Below are 16,767 nucleotides of genomic sequence, written 5' to 3'. Positions count from 1 at the left end.
ATATGCTAAACAGGTAAAGAACCACTGAACTAGTTACTAGTGATATCTCCGAGGCCTGGGATGTAACTAGAAGCTTCTTGGCCCCAATACAACATTTTCAACAGGGCCCAGACCTGTGGTGCATCCTGATGTCCCAGAGGGGCCTTTAGGGATCCTCAGACATCAAAGTCCAAGTTCAACTAATCCTTTTCTACCCCCTATACCTACGGCTCTGACTGAAATACATCATACAACTTAGTGGTGCAATATGGACTCTCAAGGCATCCTTACACCTTCACCAGCTGTTGACCGAATGCTTGTTCGACAGCTACTTCTTTTGACTCCCCTATACTCATGAACGAGGGAGAACCAGATGAACGATCACGTTAATTCAATGGGGAGAGTGGAGAACGTTGCGGTTGTCCACCTTTGGTGACGTCTTATCTCCAGGAAGAATAAAAGGATTGGCATTGACATTCAACTTGCTAAATCTTTCTTTTCCTCAACATCATCTGTCAAAGGAGAGTTGGTCGGCCCCCATACAATAATTTGAGGGTTCAGACAACTTTTCCCTAATGTCTTTGGTGCTTTTCACTGTTGACAGAGTCCATAGTAATAAGAGATTTGAACCCCCCTTTCGGTACATACATACCTTCTCCCACCACTTTCCAATTGATCATCATGAGTATGTTCTAGTCCTATACCACCACAGCCCGCTGTTACCAACAAGAAATGTCGGTCTCATTAGCATCGGGTGCCTTTAGATCTGCAAAAATGAGTCAGAAGTAGGCTTACCTCACCTTGGGCACAGCACAGTAGTTCATTACCCACGTCTAGGCAGCATTAGTGGTTGATGCTCCCTCTTCCCCAACACCTAACATCCGGGCATGTTCCCCACCAGTCCCATCCCTAGATATCGCCCTAAGTATGCAAATTGTTCTGCACTTCATTCTACAAAGTGATGCCATCAGGAATGATTGATACTACAAGTGTTAACCTAAAGACGTTGTAACAAGTTGAAAAATTATCTCCATCCACAGGATAAGGGGAAAAGTATTTTATTGCTGGGATCCAACCACTAGTACCCGCACCCATCGTGGGAATAGGTTCCTGTGTCCTGGAAAGTTGAATGAAGGAGCCATGCCAGTTGATTCATTTCTATAGGGCTACCGGAGATAGGAGTACACTGATGGACTACCTCCAGTAGTTCCATAGTTATGAGTGGAGCAGCAGCAAATATGCATGACCTCCATTGCATTGAGACAGGGGAAGATGGGGCCCCCATTCTCATACTGCAGTTAGCATGGGAGCTGGCAATCAAATACTTAATGGAGTTTTTCAGGCAAATCCTATTGAAGACTTGTCCTCAGAATAGGTAATCAATAGTTCATTGCCAGAGACCCATCGCTTGGGATCCCTGTCAATCAGCTGATAGAATGGTTGGCTTTCAGTCCAGTGGGGTCAATTGTCGTCATCAAGGTTAGAAGCGAAAGCATCATAGAGGGCTTCACTCCCGGGGTCAAACACAGAAGTGTAATAGGAGGCAGCGCTCCCATTAATTTCAATAGGAGTGAAGCTTCCTATGATGCTTCTGCCACCGATCCTGATGACAACAGACGACCACACTATACTAATCGCCAGCTAGATCATCAGCTGATTACTGGGGATTCCAATTGGTGGGTCCCCAGTGATCAACTATTATTGGATAGGTCATCAATAGGATTTGCCTGGAAAACCCCTTCAACCCGTATCCTGTAGGCAGCAAATACATTTTAAACTTGGCCAAGACCTTTACAGCAGTTGTCCATTTTGGACAATCCATTTGTGCTTGAAATCTTCCCTGACAAGAAGCTGATTATTGGAAGTGATCATCAGCAACCAGTGGGTGAATGCGGCAGCAAGTCTTCGATTTCTCTGCAGTGCCTCCAGAGGGCAAATGAAGCATTACACAGTTCCCAATTGAATTAATGGACTAGGAGTAAAACTGTACAGAGCTGCAGTCAGCCCTTGTACCACCCTATGATGCCTTTGTACAGCACTGGATTCTATCTTATGGCGCATAAGGAAAATATACAGAACGCTCCCGCAACTTTATAAATGCACCATTGTATACAATGTTACCATTTCATTCTATTATTTATACACACACACCATTAAATTGTCAATCAAGTTTTAATGCATCATAGAGAAGTAAAACTACATTGGAATATTTAGGACAAACACTTTTTTTTCTATGCACACTAAATGGACTGTCCCTTTAAATTAAAGCGAAAATAAATACTCCTACTTTTAACAGTCCAATACATTTCTCCATCCATCCGCTCACAGTTTATTTTTTTTTCTATCTGCACGTTGTAAATTTTTATTCAAGAATAAAATAACTTAAAAAACCCTTTAAACCTAAAAAACTACATTGCAAGCCGTATCTGAATGCGTAGATTGGCGTAAAACAACCAATGTAGAGCAACTGTGATCTTTTTTTTTTTTACTTTTTTTTTTTAAGTCAAGTTTGTTTTTGTTCATCAGTAAAAGAATATAAAATCTTGGTCACCCATGGTTACGTGTATTAAAATAGATCTGTATAGTACTGCACAGTTTCTCCCGGAGTTGTGAGAATGGTGGTAAGGGACTATTCATCGGCCATCAACCCCCTTTGTTCAATGTGTACGACATTCCCAACCGTGTGAGATGCGGATGTACAGCCGAGCTGCCTGGTTCATGGAGTCTTCATAATGCAAATATTCTCTCAATATGAGATTCGTGTGATATGACATAAGCAGCCTGTAATGTCCGAAGCATGTATCTCAAAGTCCGGTATAAAAAGAACTCTAGTATGTGAGAAGGAGCGAGGAACCCGAGTGCAAACGCACAGACCCCATTAGGACTACTTCAGAAAAAAGAAGAAAAACTTTAGTAACACTGATAAGTAACAGCCAGCTCTTCAGGTAAAGCTCCCGCAGCTGGGATATAAAAAAATAAAAGTAAATGGTAAAATTGTAGTAAAATACAATTAATTTCTATATATTTTTTTAAAGGTGCTGATGTGTTTTGGATCTTGTAAATTATTCCAATAAACAGGGTAAGGCAAAAGTCTGAACACGCACGTTTATGTGGGGTAATACTGAGAAAATGGACCTCCATTGTGTGAAAGTAACACCTAGGAGGGAGGTTGCGTTTTCTGGTGGAGGAAATGTTGTTGGCAGCCATTTTGAACTCCGCCATATTGAATTCAGCCCGGGTTTTTGGAAATGGGAAGGGGGTCATGTGATATATCAATCTTGGCTTGAGTTTACTCAAAAACACACTGGAAGGGTCAGTTTTGCCCCATCTTTGCCCTCACCTAACACCTCCTAAACAAGTAATGCTTTACATGTCATGTTTGAAGTGTCCACGTTTGCTTGGTAAAATGTGTAATCCAGCTATAGAACTGCAAGTGATATTTCTTCACAGCCTGTAGGATTCACAGTTTCAAGTTAACTATATTGTGTATTTTTTCTGCATACATAAGGGACTTTGAATGGGCACAGGGATAAAAGTGAAAAGACATTAAGTCTGGCAACCTTGGCGTCCATTCTACCAAACCTCAACACCCAAGTGACCAGGCATTTACACATCTACTCATCTGCATAGAGCCACAGCAAAGTGAAGGGGTGCACCATTCTGTCGAAAGTGACGTGGGAACTCAGTGTTCTCATTGAGCACAGATGCGAATATGGTGTCCAGACTTTTGCCTCAGCCTGTACTGTATAATATTCTGTCTTAAAGGAAGTCTATCACAGAAAATCAGCCGATAAACCAATGCCAGCGCTCCGTTGGTGATATGGTCCTGTGCACCGTCACTTCTCCTGCAAGTGCAACTGTTTGGAAACTATAAAGTTTCACAGGTTCACACTCCGCTTAAATCAGCGGCAATCCATTCAGTTGACTGTCTTGCAGATCCTCCTGGTCCCGGCTGTCGGCCACTCGCTCAGTCCCTGCCCTTATCGATGAATGAACATGTAGATGTCAATCATTAGACAAGGGGAAGGGATAAGGAGGACCAAGTGGCAGACAGCTTGGACCAGAACAAGTTGCACGCCCACCAATTGGACTCCCGGATGGCTGCCCTTCCAGGAAAAGAGGCAGTACAAGCTGCATAGGACAGTATCGCCCCTGCATTGTTGGCATCGGTTTATTGGCTGACTTCCTATAAAGGACATCTGTCATCTTAACCTAGCATTCCCAAGTAATCTTATGATGAAGTCTAGGATTCACGGATGAAACTAACTCTACCTTTATTTCTGCTTCCTAGAGGCCAAGCCAGAAGTATCTTCTTATGGTCAGAGCTCAAACACACCCATCCATGATGTTGATTGATGCCTCCAGCTCATGGAGGTTGAGATGCCATGCGCTTCAGACAGACTATGCCAGTGCCACACTTCGGGACTCGGCACATGCACAGTTACATACCTTCATCTGTTCATCATGCTTAATGCCTCATGCGCATGCGCCTTCCTCTATGCGGTACAGGCGCAGTCAACCTGGGATACAAGGTATCTCCAGCAACATGCGCTGGCCATATCAAGTCCCTTCCCCTAAATAACGCTCGGAAGAGAAGGTATTTGGGGATTGGACTCTATGTAGAATAAATTAAGGGGCAGTTAGTTTTGTCTATAGGCTCCCCATCTTATGATAGGATTATTGGGAATACTGGATTGAGCTGACTTACTTACATTAGAGTAGGGAGCGACACATAGTCTATGCTCCAATAATACTGAAACGCCAAATATAGTCCACAGATACTAAAAGTATCCAGCTTCAGAAAAACATGGCTGATTGCTTTCTGAAACAGCGCCACATCTGTCCACAGGTTGTGTGTGGTACTGTAGCTCAGCTCCATTGAAGTGAATGGCGTTGCATTACCACTTACAGCCTGTTTAAAGATGTGGCGCTGTTTTGGAAAAGAGCAGACATGTTTTTTAGTACCGGACCACCCTTTTTAAAGGAACTCCGTCACCCGTTTCACCCCCTCTATGAATCCTATCCAGAGTTAAGGAATGAAGAACTTCTTATCCATACCTTTGCTTTTATTCTGAGCTCCATAACCCCGAAGTCAGCATCTTTCACATCACTTGGTGTGTTAATTAGGACTCTACTGTCCAATAGATGGTTCAGTCCTCGGCACTGGTTTGGCTTTTTCCCTCTCTTTTCATAAAAATCCCACCTATTGGTAATTGACGCCTCCAGCATCGCACTTCTGGAGAAGCTTTATGACTTACCTGCTGCCATTGTGGGACTGCACATGCGCATGTCCTAGAACTGAGGCGCATGCGCAGTGTCAAGAATGCACTACGTCTCTGAAGATGATAATCAATTAAAAGGGTTGTCAAGTTGTAAAACATCAATGGGCGATCTGTAGAATGGGCCATCAATAGTCAATCAGAGGGGGTCTGCTGCTTGGGAAGCCCGCCAATCAGCTGTTCAGTAGCCCAATGCACTTGTGCACTGAGCTGATTTCTACATGGAACACATAGCTCCGTTCTCACTGCAGTGGCCCGGCTTGATATTGCAAGCAAAGATCCCATTGGAGTGAATGGGAACTTTATGTGTAATATCAAGTCTGGCCACTGCAATGGGAACGTTGCTGTCTACTTCCTGCAGAAATCAGCTCAGTGCATGAGCATGCCAACCTGGCAATCATCTGATCAATTTACTATTGATGGCCTAACCTGAGGATAGGTTATCAATGGTCTACAAGTAGACGACCCTTTTAACAGCGGGCAGGGTTACTGCACAAGGAGGGGAAGGAAGCTGAATTAGTGTCAAGGACTAAACTACCCATCGGAAAGTCCTAATTACCGTGTGGCACTAGAAGGGGGGAAAAAAGCTGATTTTGGTGGCATGGAGCTGCTGAAAATAAAGCAATAAGTATGCACAGAATGTTCTTTATTCATCCCATCTATAGACAGGATTTCTAGATGGAGTGGGGAGGGGCGGGGGTGTAAAGGGTGACAGTCTTCCTTTTAGGCTAAGCTGACCTGGAGGGCCGGCTAATGATAGAAATAGATGAATTAATCGTATTTTATCTTTTTTAGGAGTTTTAAACAATAATACACGTCTCCTCCGATCCCGTCTCCCATCTATAGACTAAATAGAAGAAAAAAACAAAAAAACATCATAATTTAAAAAAAACATGATCTATCAGATATGAGAAACTCCACTTGAGGCAGTTTTTTTCCTGTACCATAGAGCAGATACTTCTGCAGGCATAAAATAAAACGCATATTGTTCCTTTCACATATTTTACAATAAAAATGCAGTACAAAAAGGTTAAGTTTTTTGGCATATTGTCTGTACTGGCGAAATAAAAAAAAGGCAAAAAATACTTAGAATAAAAAAAAGTTAGTTTGTTTTGTTTACCAAAGTGTAAATCACAGCGACCCGCGTCGTCAGAAAAAAAGCTCAATGAGAAAAAACATCGAAACGAACAAAAACCTGCAAAGAAGGACGGGAGGCGCCGCACGGCCGTACCGTGTTACATAGTTCAGCGTATACACAAGCGTTAGCATGAAATACTCCAATGTCCACTAGAGAGGCTACCTTTATACATCTGTCTTTAAATATAGCTGCGGACCCCGAATGTGTAATACTGGGGGGAAAAAACTGAAAAAAACTGAAAAAAAACTGAAAAATAACAGAAAAATCAAAAAATTCAGCATTTGTCCGAAGGCTCTGAGTATTCACTAACATAACCCTTGTCAACAGCCCCAGTGAAAAAATAAACCTGAAGTCATGCGGCAGATTTTGACTTGAAAGGGCTAAAAATTAGTCCAAAAATAATAGAAAAAAAACATTTTCTTCCATTTTTTTCTTCCCATCTCCCAAAATAAAGTTATGAATCGTTTTTTCTACGAACTCCACAATAATTCCATCCTCTAGACGAATGAATGAAAGGTGAATGTTAAAGCAGAATCCGACGGCCCCGTCTCTGGGCTCCTCGCTTAATTTGGCCCTTTCTCCAAGTTTTTTATAATTATTTTTTTTTTTTTGCAATTTTTATTTCAGTTTTCCAATGTTTTTTTTTTTTTTTTAAGGCCAAAGTAAAAAATGAAGTGAAAAAAACGTATAAGCGCTGAGGGTGTCACACGTGACGCAGTACTACTGCCGCCATATTTTTTTCGTACGTCAATGCCACTTGTGTAGATTAGAAAAAAGAGAAAAAAAATAAAAAAAAGACAGAATGTTCTTTCTTCCTCCTTCTTGGCAAAATTTGCTTAAAGTTATTGTTCCATCTGCCCGTGTCAATTGTTGCTCTGAGACTGCTGCAGGCCTTTGTGAATTGTAGGGGTGGCAGATGAAGGTTTGATCCAGGGGACCGTCAGCAATGAAGCGGTGGCGGTGGTCGTCATGGTAACCTGAAGCATCTGTTCGTTCTGAATCAGTCTAATGAGAGTTTTGAGACGTTCCAAAGATGACTGAGTTCCTCTCTGCTGGGCCAGCAAGCTATTCTTTAGCTCTAAGCATTTCTGTCACATAGGGAAAGAATAAAGTATGACGGTTATATTGAAATCTGTCGCTTTGCATGAATGGATAACACACAACCGCGGACGGAGAGAACGTCCCCTGTAGGCCTTGTTCTAGTAAATAGTACCCCATACCAGCGGGCACGGTCATACAACAGGCCAAATCTACCTCTCAGAGCGTCACTTACTTCAGCAGTGACATTTTTTATAGATTTTTTATTTCTTTTAGCCTAAATTAACCAGTGATAATTATCAAAAAACTAATAAAAAAGGTTTATGGCCCCAAGTAACATGTCCATAGGATGACATAGTCCAAATTCAGGGCGCCCCTACCATGAGGCAACCTGAGACTACTGCCTCAGGCGGCGGTCTGCAGGACCTCGGAGAGGCGGCGGGTTTCCACCCAGATGGGAATTATTCATTACCAAGCCCTGTGTGGCGCACAGTGTTAGGGCAGCAGAAGTGCAGTTCTAAGCTCTCGCTCACAACCTGAAGGTTGTAGGTTCACTTCACACTTGGTAAGTGGCTCAAGGTTGACTCAGCCTCCCATCCTTCCGATGTTGGTAAAATGAGTACCCAGCTGAGATAAAAGATAACTTGGGAAGGCAATGGCAGCGAAAACGGGGCGAATGTCATGACTCCAGGGGACTTCACCTTTACCTAATGGTCAGTAAAAAATAATTGCTGGCTGAGCAATAACCCTGGCAAGCAATGGATTTTGTGATTTCTCCCCCCGGTGTCTGGGTTTCAGCACTCAGACACCGGCCTGTACACAGTGCAGGTGTACAGGGAGAGAGGTCAGGGGTCACAGCAATCACCGGTGGAATGGAGCTGCATGTTGCGTGAGTGAATTGCTTGTTGGGTTGCTGCCGGGCACTACTGCTACTGGGGTTACTGTGGAGATCACTATTACCACTAGGGACACTATTACTACTGGAATCACTACTGGGATTACTATTACTATTGGTGGTACTACTACTACTAGGGCACCATTACTATGGAGACACCCCTGACCACACTGTAACAAACACTAAATTAACAAATAACTCTAGTGATCAGCTGAAACCTATCAACTAATGTTCCATTTGCCTGCAGCGCCACCACAGGACAAATGAAGTATTACATAATACCCATTGACATCAATGGGTTATTTATGTAAAACACAGATGTGCCGGATCCTCCAGATAGAGATATTTTAGCAGACTGACAGTCCAAATCAGAAACCTAAACTTTCTTTACTAATGCATAATACATTAAACTAGTCATTAAAGCGACCCTGCTGTTTCAGGACAAAATTCTGTCCGGAGGGAGCAGACAGTCTATCAGCTGCAGCTGTTCTTCTCTGCTAGTCCTCACCCACCAGTTCGGGATTTCATTTTCAGACATTTAGGATAGTCCATTCAATCTTCAGACTACCTAATCCCCCACAACGCATTGGTAGTTTTAGGCTAGCAATGAACTATGCCTGATGGACCACGGCTGATCATGTGATCATTGCTGGCCAATCAGAGAGCAGTGCACAGTGTGCAATAGGTAGCTAGGAAATTGTGGTGGCCATCTGGGAATGTGGTGGCCAGAACTGGTGGGTCAGAGGGACAGCAGAAAAGTGGAACTGCAGGTAATATAATTCTATCCCTCCAGTCAGGGGACAGAAGTATTTCCCAAAACTGGAGGGCCACTTTAACTAAAACATGGGTTGATCCCAACAGGCGATGCTTCTACAGATGAATATAAGGAGTCCCGACCTTTATAGCGTTGTTCAGGAATCTTTCTTGATCTTCCAGCTGTCTCTGTTCATGTTTTAATTCATTGCCTTTCTTCAATAATTTCCTCTTTTCTTCCTCTTTCACTGCGAAACAAGAAAAGAAAGTCAGTAGGGCATCAAATAGGTGACTCTATGGTGACTCTATGGGGTATGAGTATGGTGACTCTATGGGGTATGAGTATGGTGACTCTATGGTGACTCTATGGTGACTCTATGGGGTATGAGTATGGTGACTCTATGGTGACTCTATGGGGTATGAGTATGGTGACTCTATGGTGACTCTATGGTGACTCTATGGGGTATGAGTATGGTGACTCTATGGTGACTCTATGGGGTATGAGTATGGTGACTCTATGGTGACTCTATGGGGTATGAGTATGGTGACTCTATGGTGACTCTATGGGGTATGAGTATGGTGACTCTATGGTGACTCTATGGGGTATGAGTATGGTGACTCTATGGTGACTCTATGGTAAATATATGGTGACTCTATGGGGTATGAGTATGGTCTGCTCCCTTAGGACAGTGGTAACCACACTAGCCATAGATCAGTGGTTTCAGACCTCTGGCACTCTTACTAATCTACAAGTCCCAGCATGCCTGGAAGCTGTCAAGGAATGCTGGGGTATTTAGTTCTGCAACACCCAGCGCCAGAAGTTGGACACTACTGCATTCCATACAAGAAGTAAGATGTTATAACAGTAAGGTCCCCACCAGATTTATGTGTCACGTAAGACTGAACGATGGCGAGCGCCCCGCTCCATGGCACTGTTTCCTTCTTTAAGACCTAGAAGATAATAAGAGAAACACCAACAAGTTATGGGGTTCAGGTTAGAGGATTTAATGTGGGGATTAAAAGAAGTGAACTAAAAAATAGTCAAAAATAAAGAATAGTGAAAATTCTGACCCCAAAGTTAAGAAACTATAGTGGCTTAAAGGAACCTCGTATCATGTTTGATCCGCATGAACTACATTATGGCGCTCAAAGATGAGGGAATGGGGATCTGAGGGAGCCGTGTCTCATACTCAACAGGTGCCCCGTTCCTGTGCTGTGTGCCCGCGAAGTTGGCACGCACATAGCTTGACTCTTTTCAGATGGCTCTATGCATGTGCGCTGCCATTAATCTCTATGCATAACATAGTTTATGGAGCTCAAAGGTGATGTTAGGTTCCCTTTAAAACAAGCAGTGGAGTAGTTACACAACAGTGAAGGTCCATCAAAAGGCCCAAGAGGCTACCTGATGGCAAGTTCTGCCCAGGACAGAAGAAACTCAGCTGGTATACCAATGGAACTCAAGTTGGCCCCAAACACTTGTTTTATTACCAAACCCCTGTGACTCTCTAACATTCTAGGTTGGGTGACCCTCAGGTTCATTAACCCTCTGCAATACTTGGCTCCTCTTTCTTAAGGAGAAACCTGGTTGTCAAAAAGCACAAGAGGCACCCAGGCAAAACCCAGAGCATAGAATGCCTCCCTAAGCTTCACCAAAGGGAAGTATGTACTGGTCTGTGACCGCTATGGGGTGTTTTGGCTCAGGAAGGTCAGCTGATGTCAATAACCGCCATTTGGCAACAAATTCTAGAGGGATACTTGTGGGATACTTTTGGGCCATTGTATGGAGTCTAGAGCAGTTCTTAAGAAGAAGAAGACATAAGATCTTATAGTCCTGACAACACAAAGTCAACTAGTTTTAACCAAAGATTTCATAGTCACCGATTTGGATTTCTTCTCACCTTCTGTTGGCACTTTGGACACATCCAGACTCCTTTGGGTGCTATCTTCATTGGTGAATCTAAGCAGTCTAGATGGTAAGCTCTTGGGCAAGTCCCACACGGCTGTAAATTGTTACCATGTTTGCACGCTGAGCAATGTTCATCATGAATGATCTCATCCTAAGGAGGAAAACAAGAGCATGTTTACAGTCACCTGCAAGTTAATAACATGAGCAAAAACGTCATGGCAGCCACTGTCTATACATCAGAGGTAACGTCATCGGCTCAGTCAACGTCCATAAACAATCTGACATCACCCAGCACCCATGCTCAGGACAAAAAGGTGACCCCCATATTGTGTGAATGGACAAGAAGAGCAACTGATGTCATCCTATAGAAGGCCCATCTACAGATACAACAACCATGGCGAATATAAAAGACTTGGTCTCGAATCACACCAACCCTCTGCGAGAGATGGTAGGGCTGCTTGGGCAAAGAGGGGGCATCAGGCCCTCCCAATACCAAGAAAGAGGCCCATTCTGATTCTTGTCATGTCATGGACTCCCCTTTCTTTTATAAATGACCCTTCAGAAGAGAAGTTGGCCAGGGGTGTCATGGTGGCCATAGTTTCATCCCAGATGACTTTCGAGGGGAAATGATGGACTAATTATACGATTATTTCACATCCAAGTCATGAGAATGAGGTTTATTCTTGTGCTTTGGATGTGAAATGCTGATGGGTTTAACACATTAGTTGTTGAGTTAATGCCAGATTACATTACACATAACAACACTTCTAAAATAAAGTAATAATATGAAGAAAGAAATGAAACCCCCCCCCCCCTCCCCCCCCCCACACACACACACACCAATCCATGACCCTGTGAAATGAGTTTTTTTTATTTTTATCCCCATCTGGATCTCAGGTTTAAAAAAAAATGGAGTGTGCAGCTATTATGAGACCCCCCTCCCCCCCCCCCCCCCCACACTTAATTATGTAGTTGAGTAAGTAGACCTCCGGCTCTTCACCCTACTCTGCACCCACATCTCACCCTTCTGGGCTAACCCTCCATTTGTCAAGCCTTGGTGGTAAGCCTAGGTGACAGACAGGCTCTGACTCCAGAGCACAAAATGCTACCCTAAGCCTTAGTAAGGGGAGGTAAGTACTAATCTTTGTGTCCTGCAAGGTATTTTGGCTTGGAGAATGCTGGGAGCCCTTCTATTTTTGGTTGGGGCCTTTATTGTACATTAAGTGATAAAACACTTGATCTGGAAGTGTGTCTGGGAAGGTTGGGGTCGTGATCTGGAACTAGGGCCTGAGATTAAAACGGTTTTCTAGGACTAAAATATTGATCAGATTGGTGGAGGTCCAACGTCCCGGCACCACCGCCATTTAGCTGTTGAAGAGGTCACAGCATTCAGGTGAGCTCTACGGTCTCTGCCCTATATACCAGGCACAGATCCGTTTATTTCGTACCAGTGGTGCTTGGTATTGCAGTACAATGCCATTGCTTGAATGGGACTGACCTGCACATAGGTCATGTGACCAAAGGACATGACATCACACACCGGAGAAGAGGATGCAGCGCTCCCCCAAACACCGAGGTCTCTTCAAATAGCTGTCTGTGGGGGTGCAAGGGGTTGGTCCCCTTAAAGGGAATAACACCTATAAGTGAGCTATCGATGAGGATAGGCTATCAGTACTTTAGTCCAGGGAAACCCCTTTAAATCCATCTCTTCCTCTTTTACTCCGATTCCGTTATTGTGAGGAGTCCGGGGTATTAGAGATGATTAACTCTGTCCTCAACGCACTGAACTAAATGGGAATCACTCTGCAGATATCTTATGTCAACCTTAGATTGAGCCTTGGAATATGACCTTGGTGAAGATGTGATGAGTTTTCCATTGAGTTACATTCTGGACTTCTAATACTTTTAATGTGATGATGAGAGGCGGTGTACATGCCGACATACCTTCCAATAGGAATCCGTAATCGCTAGTACATGAAGAAGGGCAGAAATAGGTTAGTGGTCAGAAGTCATCATATAAATGCAGTTAACGGAGAGGGGTATCTATGAGTATATCACAAAAGCATTAATTATGGTGGGATTACCCCTGGAGGGATCGGTCAGACGAGCGCAAAATGAACGTGTCTAAAAAACCAATGGGTTCCTATAGAAGCGTTCATATTCGAGGAATTAGAGGCACATAACGGCGTGCACCTAAGAAGGACGGAACATGCACTGTCTTTGGAGCGCGCCGAGCAGGAGGTTCCATTAACTCCCATGGGAGCAGGAGTTAATGGAAACCCAGTAGCACTTTTTAAACTCCTGTTAATCCCTGCAGGGATGCGTGGATTCCCCAAGGGTTCCATTAATCCCCATGAGGACTAACAGGATTTTACAATGGGACATTTAAAAGGTGCTTCTGGGCAGCATCTTTTAAATGCCCTGCTGTAAACTGTGGGGTATTCCTCCTGACCCCCTACTGGGAAATTCCCCAGCAGCGGGGGCAGTAGGGGATTCCCTCCATTTCTCTCCCCAAGGGAATACCCTATAGCAGGGAGAGAGAGGGGGTTGGCTTGCAGGGTTTTCCCCAGGGCTTTCCTCAAGAGCGAGGAAGGAGGGGCAGGACTAGAGGGATCCATCTCTAGCCCCGCCCCTCTATGGTTTGCTATGGGGAATTTCTGGGGAAATCCCTACAGCCCCTTCCCCTTTCTCTACGCTATGGGGATCTCCCTCGGGGATCCCCATAGCAGGGTAGACAGAATGGGACTATGGATTTCCCCACAGCAGGGAGAGAGAGCAGAGCTATGGGGGATTAAACCATGGTCCCGCTCCGTCTCCTCCTGCTATGGAGAAATCCCAAAGCCCTGCGGGGCTCCTTCTCTCTCTTCCTGGAGCTGTTACCCTTCTCCAAGCACAGCAGCTCCAGTGAAGGACAATGTCTCATCCACTGCGCATATGAAACATTGCTCGTTCACGTGTTTTCAGCACATGCGAGCGGCGTTCGTCTGACCAAGCCCTTAACTGTACATGCTACATTAGTAATGTCTATGAATGCACTATGGACATTCTACAATACAAACAGGCGGCAGTAATGCCGGAAGACATGTTAATGAGGGTGCAGTCTATTATGTTTTTGTGGAAGGGTGGTCAATGCCTAATGGGGGTCACATAATAAGGGGTGAAGAAGACATGATCATTCATGAAGTAGGTGTTGCCCTCAGCAATCATGATCCAGTTTGGTCAATGTGCAAACTGTCAAAGAATCTGACTGGTTGCTATGGATATAGCCGAAAGAAATCTAGTTACTATGGACATAACTTGAACGTGAGGGGTTACGATGGATATAACATCAATGCAACGGGTTGCTATGGACACAACTTGAATGGGTCTGGTTGCTCCTGGTGGAACCTGAAACTAATTAGTTGCTATGAGCATAGCTGGGATGTTGTCGGTTGCTATGGGCACAGATGAAATGTCATTGGCTGTTATGGTCACAATTTGATTCTAGGTGGTAGCTTTGGGCAACACCTACATTTTTATGTTATGTTATTTTCACATATAACCCCATTACTATAGATGGTACGCAGCGTTTCTCATCATGTAATGCTCAGCACAAGAGGGTTTCTATTAAAGGTGTTGTCCGGTTGTAAACTATTGATGATCTATCCTAAGGATAAGTCATCATTAGTAAATTGGCGAGGGTCTGCTGCAGGGGATCCTCACCAACGAGCTGTTCTTTGGGCTTTTGAGCTTGTACACTGAGCTAATATCTGCAGAAAGCAGACAGCTCCATTCGAACTGTAGTGGCCAGGCTTGGTATTGCAGACTGATATAAATGGGAACTTTGCCTGCAATACCAAGCCCGGCCTCTGCAGTGGAAACAGAGCTGTCTGCTTCCTGCTGAAATTGTCTCAGTGCATGAGCGCAACGGCTCAGAGAACAGCAGATCAGAAGGCATCCCTGGTGGCAGGCACCCAACAATTTACTATTGGTGGCCTATCCTGATGATACACCTTCAATAGTTTTTAACTAGACAACCCCTTTAATCAAAGCGGTGTAGTGTCTTAGACTAATGATGCATACTAATACACAGTGTGCACCAGGCAGTAAGAGAAGCTGGTGTGGCCATCTTTGTTTCTCCAGGGCCTGAGGGTCTCTTAAAGGCAGTGCAGGGTTATGTCCACCCAACTACGTCCATTGCTCTTTCATGGTGAGAATAATATATACTTCTATTAGAATTCATTGGGATTAATTGAGATAATCTCGACAGACCTGTCATGGATTCTGTAAAAATGGAAGCCATGACCTCTGTGTGTGCCTTGTATGGGGGCAGACGAAGTCCCACCCAAAGACCCTCACTACTGCTTGTAGTACTACATGCTGCTTCCACAAGGCACCGTCCCAATGGCAGGCTGTGGGTGCTTTATGACATCGCTGATCCATATTTATGGCCGATCGCACAAACCCTTAACAGATATGACTTCATGCATTAAGGATCTCTTGGCTTTTAGTGAAGGAACAGACTACATTATAACACTTGTCCCACGACAAGAGAATCGCCCTTTGAAGTGTAAATCGCTCTTTGAGGGGGTTTGATCTTTTGAGTGTAAAGGCACCAAATAAGTTCTATGGTGTAAATTAAATATCTGCAGGGTGACGGTGGATACAGGAAACATTTCTGGGATCCACACTTAAGTGAACATTTAAACTGCCCATGTCCCCATACAGAACACTCATGCTGACCCTTTACAGTCTAGAAAAACAGCTGCTAAGCATATCTTGGGCTGAACACGGGCCAATTTACCAAATTCAACCCCCTACCCCCTGACAATGGTCATTGAGAGGTCTGTTGGGCATATAAGTTCCCATGACTATCGCCCCTGTGCTTTCTCTTCTAGCTGCTCACCTCCATTCACTGCAAACAGGCAGTCATTGATAGATGGACAACTGCCTGTTTACACAGGCTTATAGTCACTTGTTTTTAGGTGAGCTAAAAACCAAGAGACTTCGGCGGCCGTGTGCCAGTCGGCTGCTGTGTGCCTGTTGGCAGCTGTGTGCCAGTCGGCGACTGTGTGCCTGTGGGCGGCTGTGTGCCAGTCAGCGGCTGTGTGCCTGTCGGCGGCCGTGTGCCAGTCGGCGGCTGTGTGCCTGTTGGCAGCCGTGTGCCAGTCGGCAGCTGTGTGCCTGTTGGCAGCCGTGTGCCATAAGCGGCCGTGTGCATACGGCACGACTATTGCCCAAATTCAATGTTTCCAACGATTATTCGGGTGATAATCGTTCCATATAAAGGTACCTTAATGCATATTTGCCAACTCTTTTTGACCTTCCGGGAGGACCCTCGAAGAAAAAGGATTCACCTCCCAGAAGAGTTGGCAAGTCTCTTGGAGATCCTAGAAGCCTATCGGAAGGCAGCGCTCTATAAAGCTCACTGTCGTGATGTCAGGCTACTGCTCCAGCATCAAAACCCCATTTAGAGGGGTATAGATGTGCAAATAAGTCAATTGGACAAACTCTAGAATCTCCCAGTAGAAGATTTCAAAAAGTTGGCAAATATGTTCTAACGTCAGTGGCCATCATAAAGGCCCATTAACAATATAGGGGCACCAAGTTCTGATCCCCTAGTTAACATTGGGGGTTACATCTAACAGGTGGATGAATACACGTACATGCATCGGGGGGGACATAGTTAACATTTGGTTTAATCCCCGACGGATGATATTATTACGGCTCCTCATCAATGTGTTGTTGCTTTGGACAGCCAATTATCATTAAGGAAGCCTGTAATTCTGCAGATCTCCTT

At 44.4% G+C, this 16,767-nt stretch overlaps 1 protein-coding gene across 2 annotated transcripts in view; it reads right to left on the bottom strand.

Moving 5' to 3' along the window:
• Positions 1-2,145: 2,145 nt before the first annotated feature.
• The window catches only part of PHF21B (PHD finger protein 21B), a 127,392-nt gene continuing 112,770 nt past the window's right edge, over positions 2,146-16,767 (bottom strand). The window contains exons 9-13 of one of the 2 annotated variants that reach the window (XM_066590184.1): positions 12,933-12,955; positions 10,981-11,139; positions 9,961-10,033; positions 9,227-9,330; positions 2,146-7,484 (exon numbers count right to left, since the gene is read on the bottom strand). In XM_066590184.1, the coding sequence (XP_066446281.1) occupies positions 7,260-7,484; positions 9,227-9,330; positions 9,961-10,033; positions 10,981-11,139; positions 12,933-12,955 (584 nt within the window). In that variant the 3' untranslated portion in view covers positions 2,146-7,259. The remainder of the gene's footprint in view (positions 7,485-9,226; positions 9,331-9,960; positions 10,034-10,980; positions 11,140-12,932; positions 12,956-16,767) is intronic. The other variant, XM_066590185.1, reaches the window with a different exon arrangement.

Source organism: Eleutherodactylus coqui, chromosome 2 (genome assembly GCF_035609145.1).
Source record: "Eleutherodactylus coqui strain aEleCoq1 chromosome 2, aEleCoq1.hap1, whole genome shotgun sequence".
Classification (NCBI taxonomy): domain Eukaryota; kingdom Metazoa; phylum Chordata; class Amphibia; order Anura; family Eleutherodactylidae; genus Eleutherodactylus; species Eleutherodactylus coqui.
Note: the sequence above shows the minus strand (reverse complement) of the source record. Positions and strands in the feature narration are given on the sequence as shown.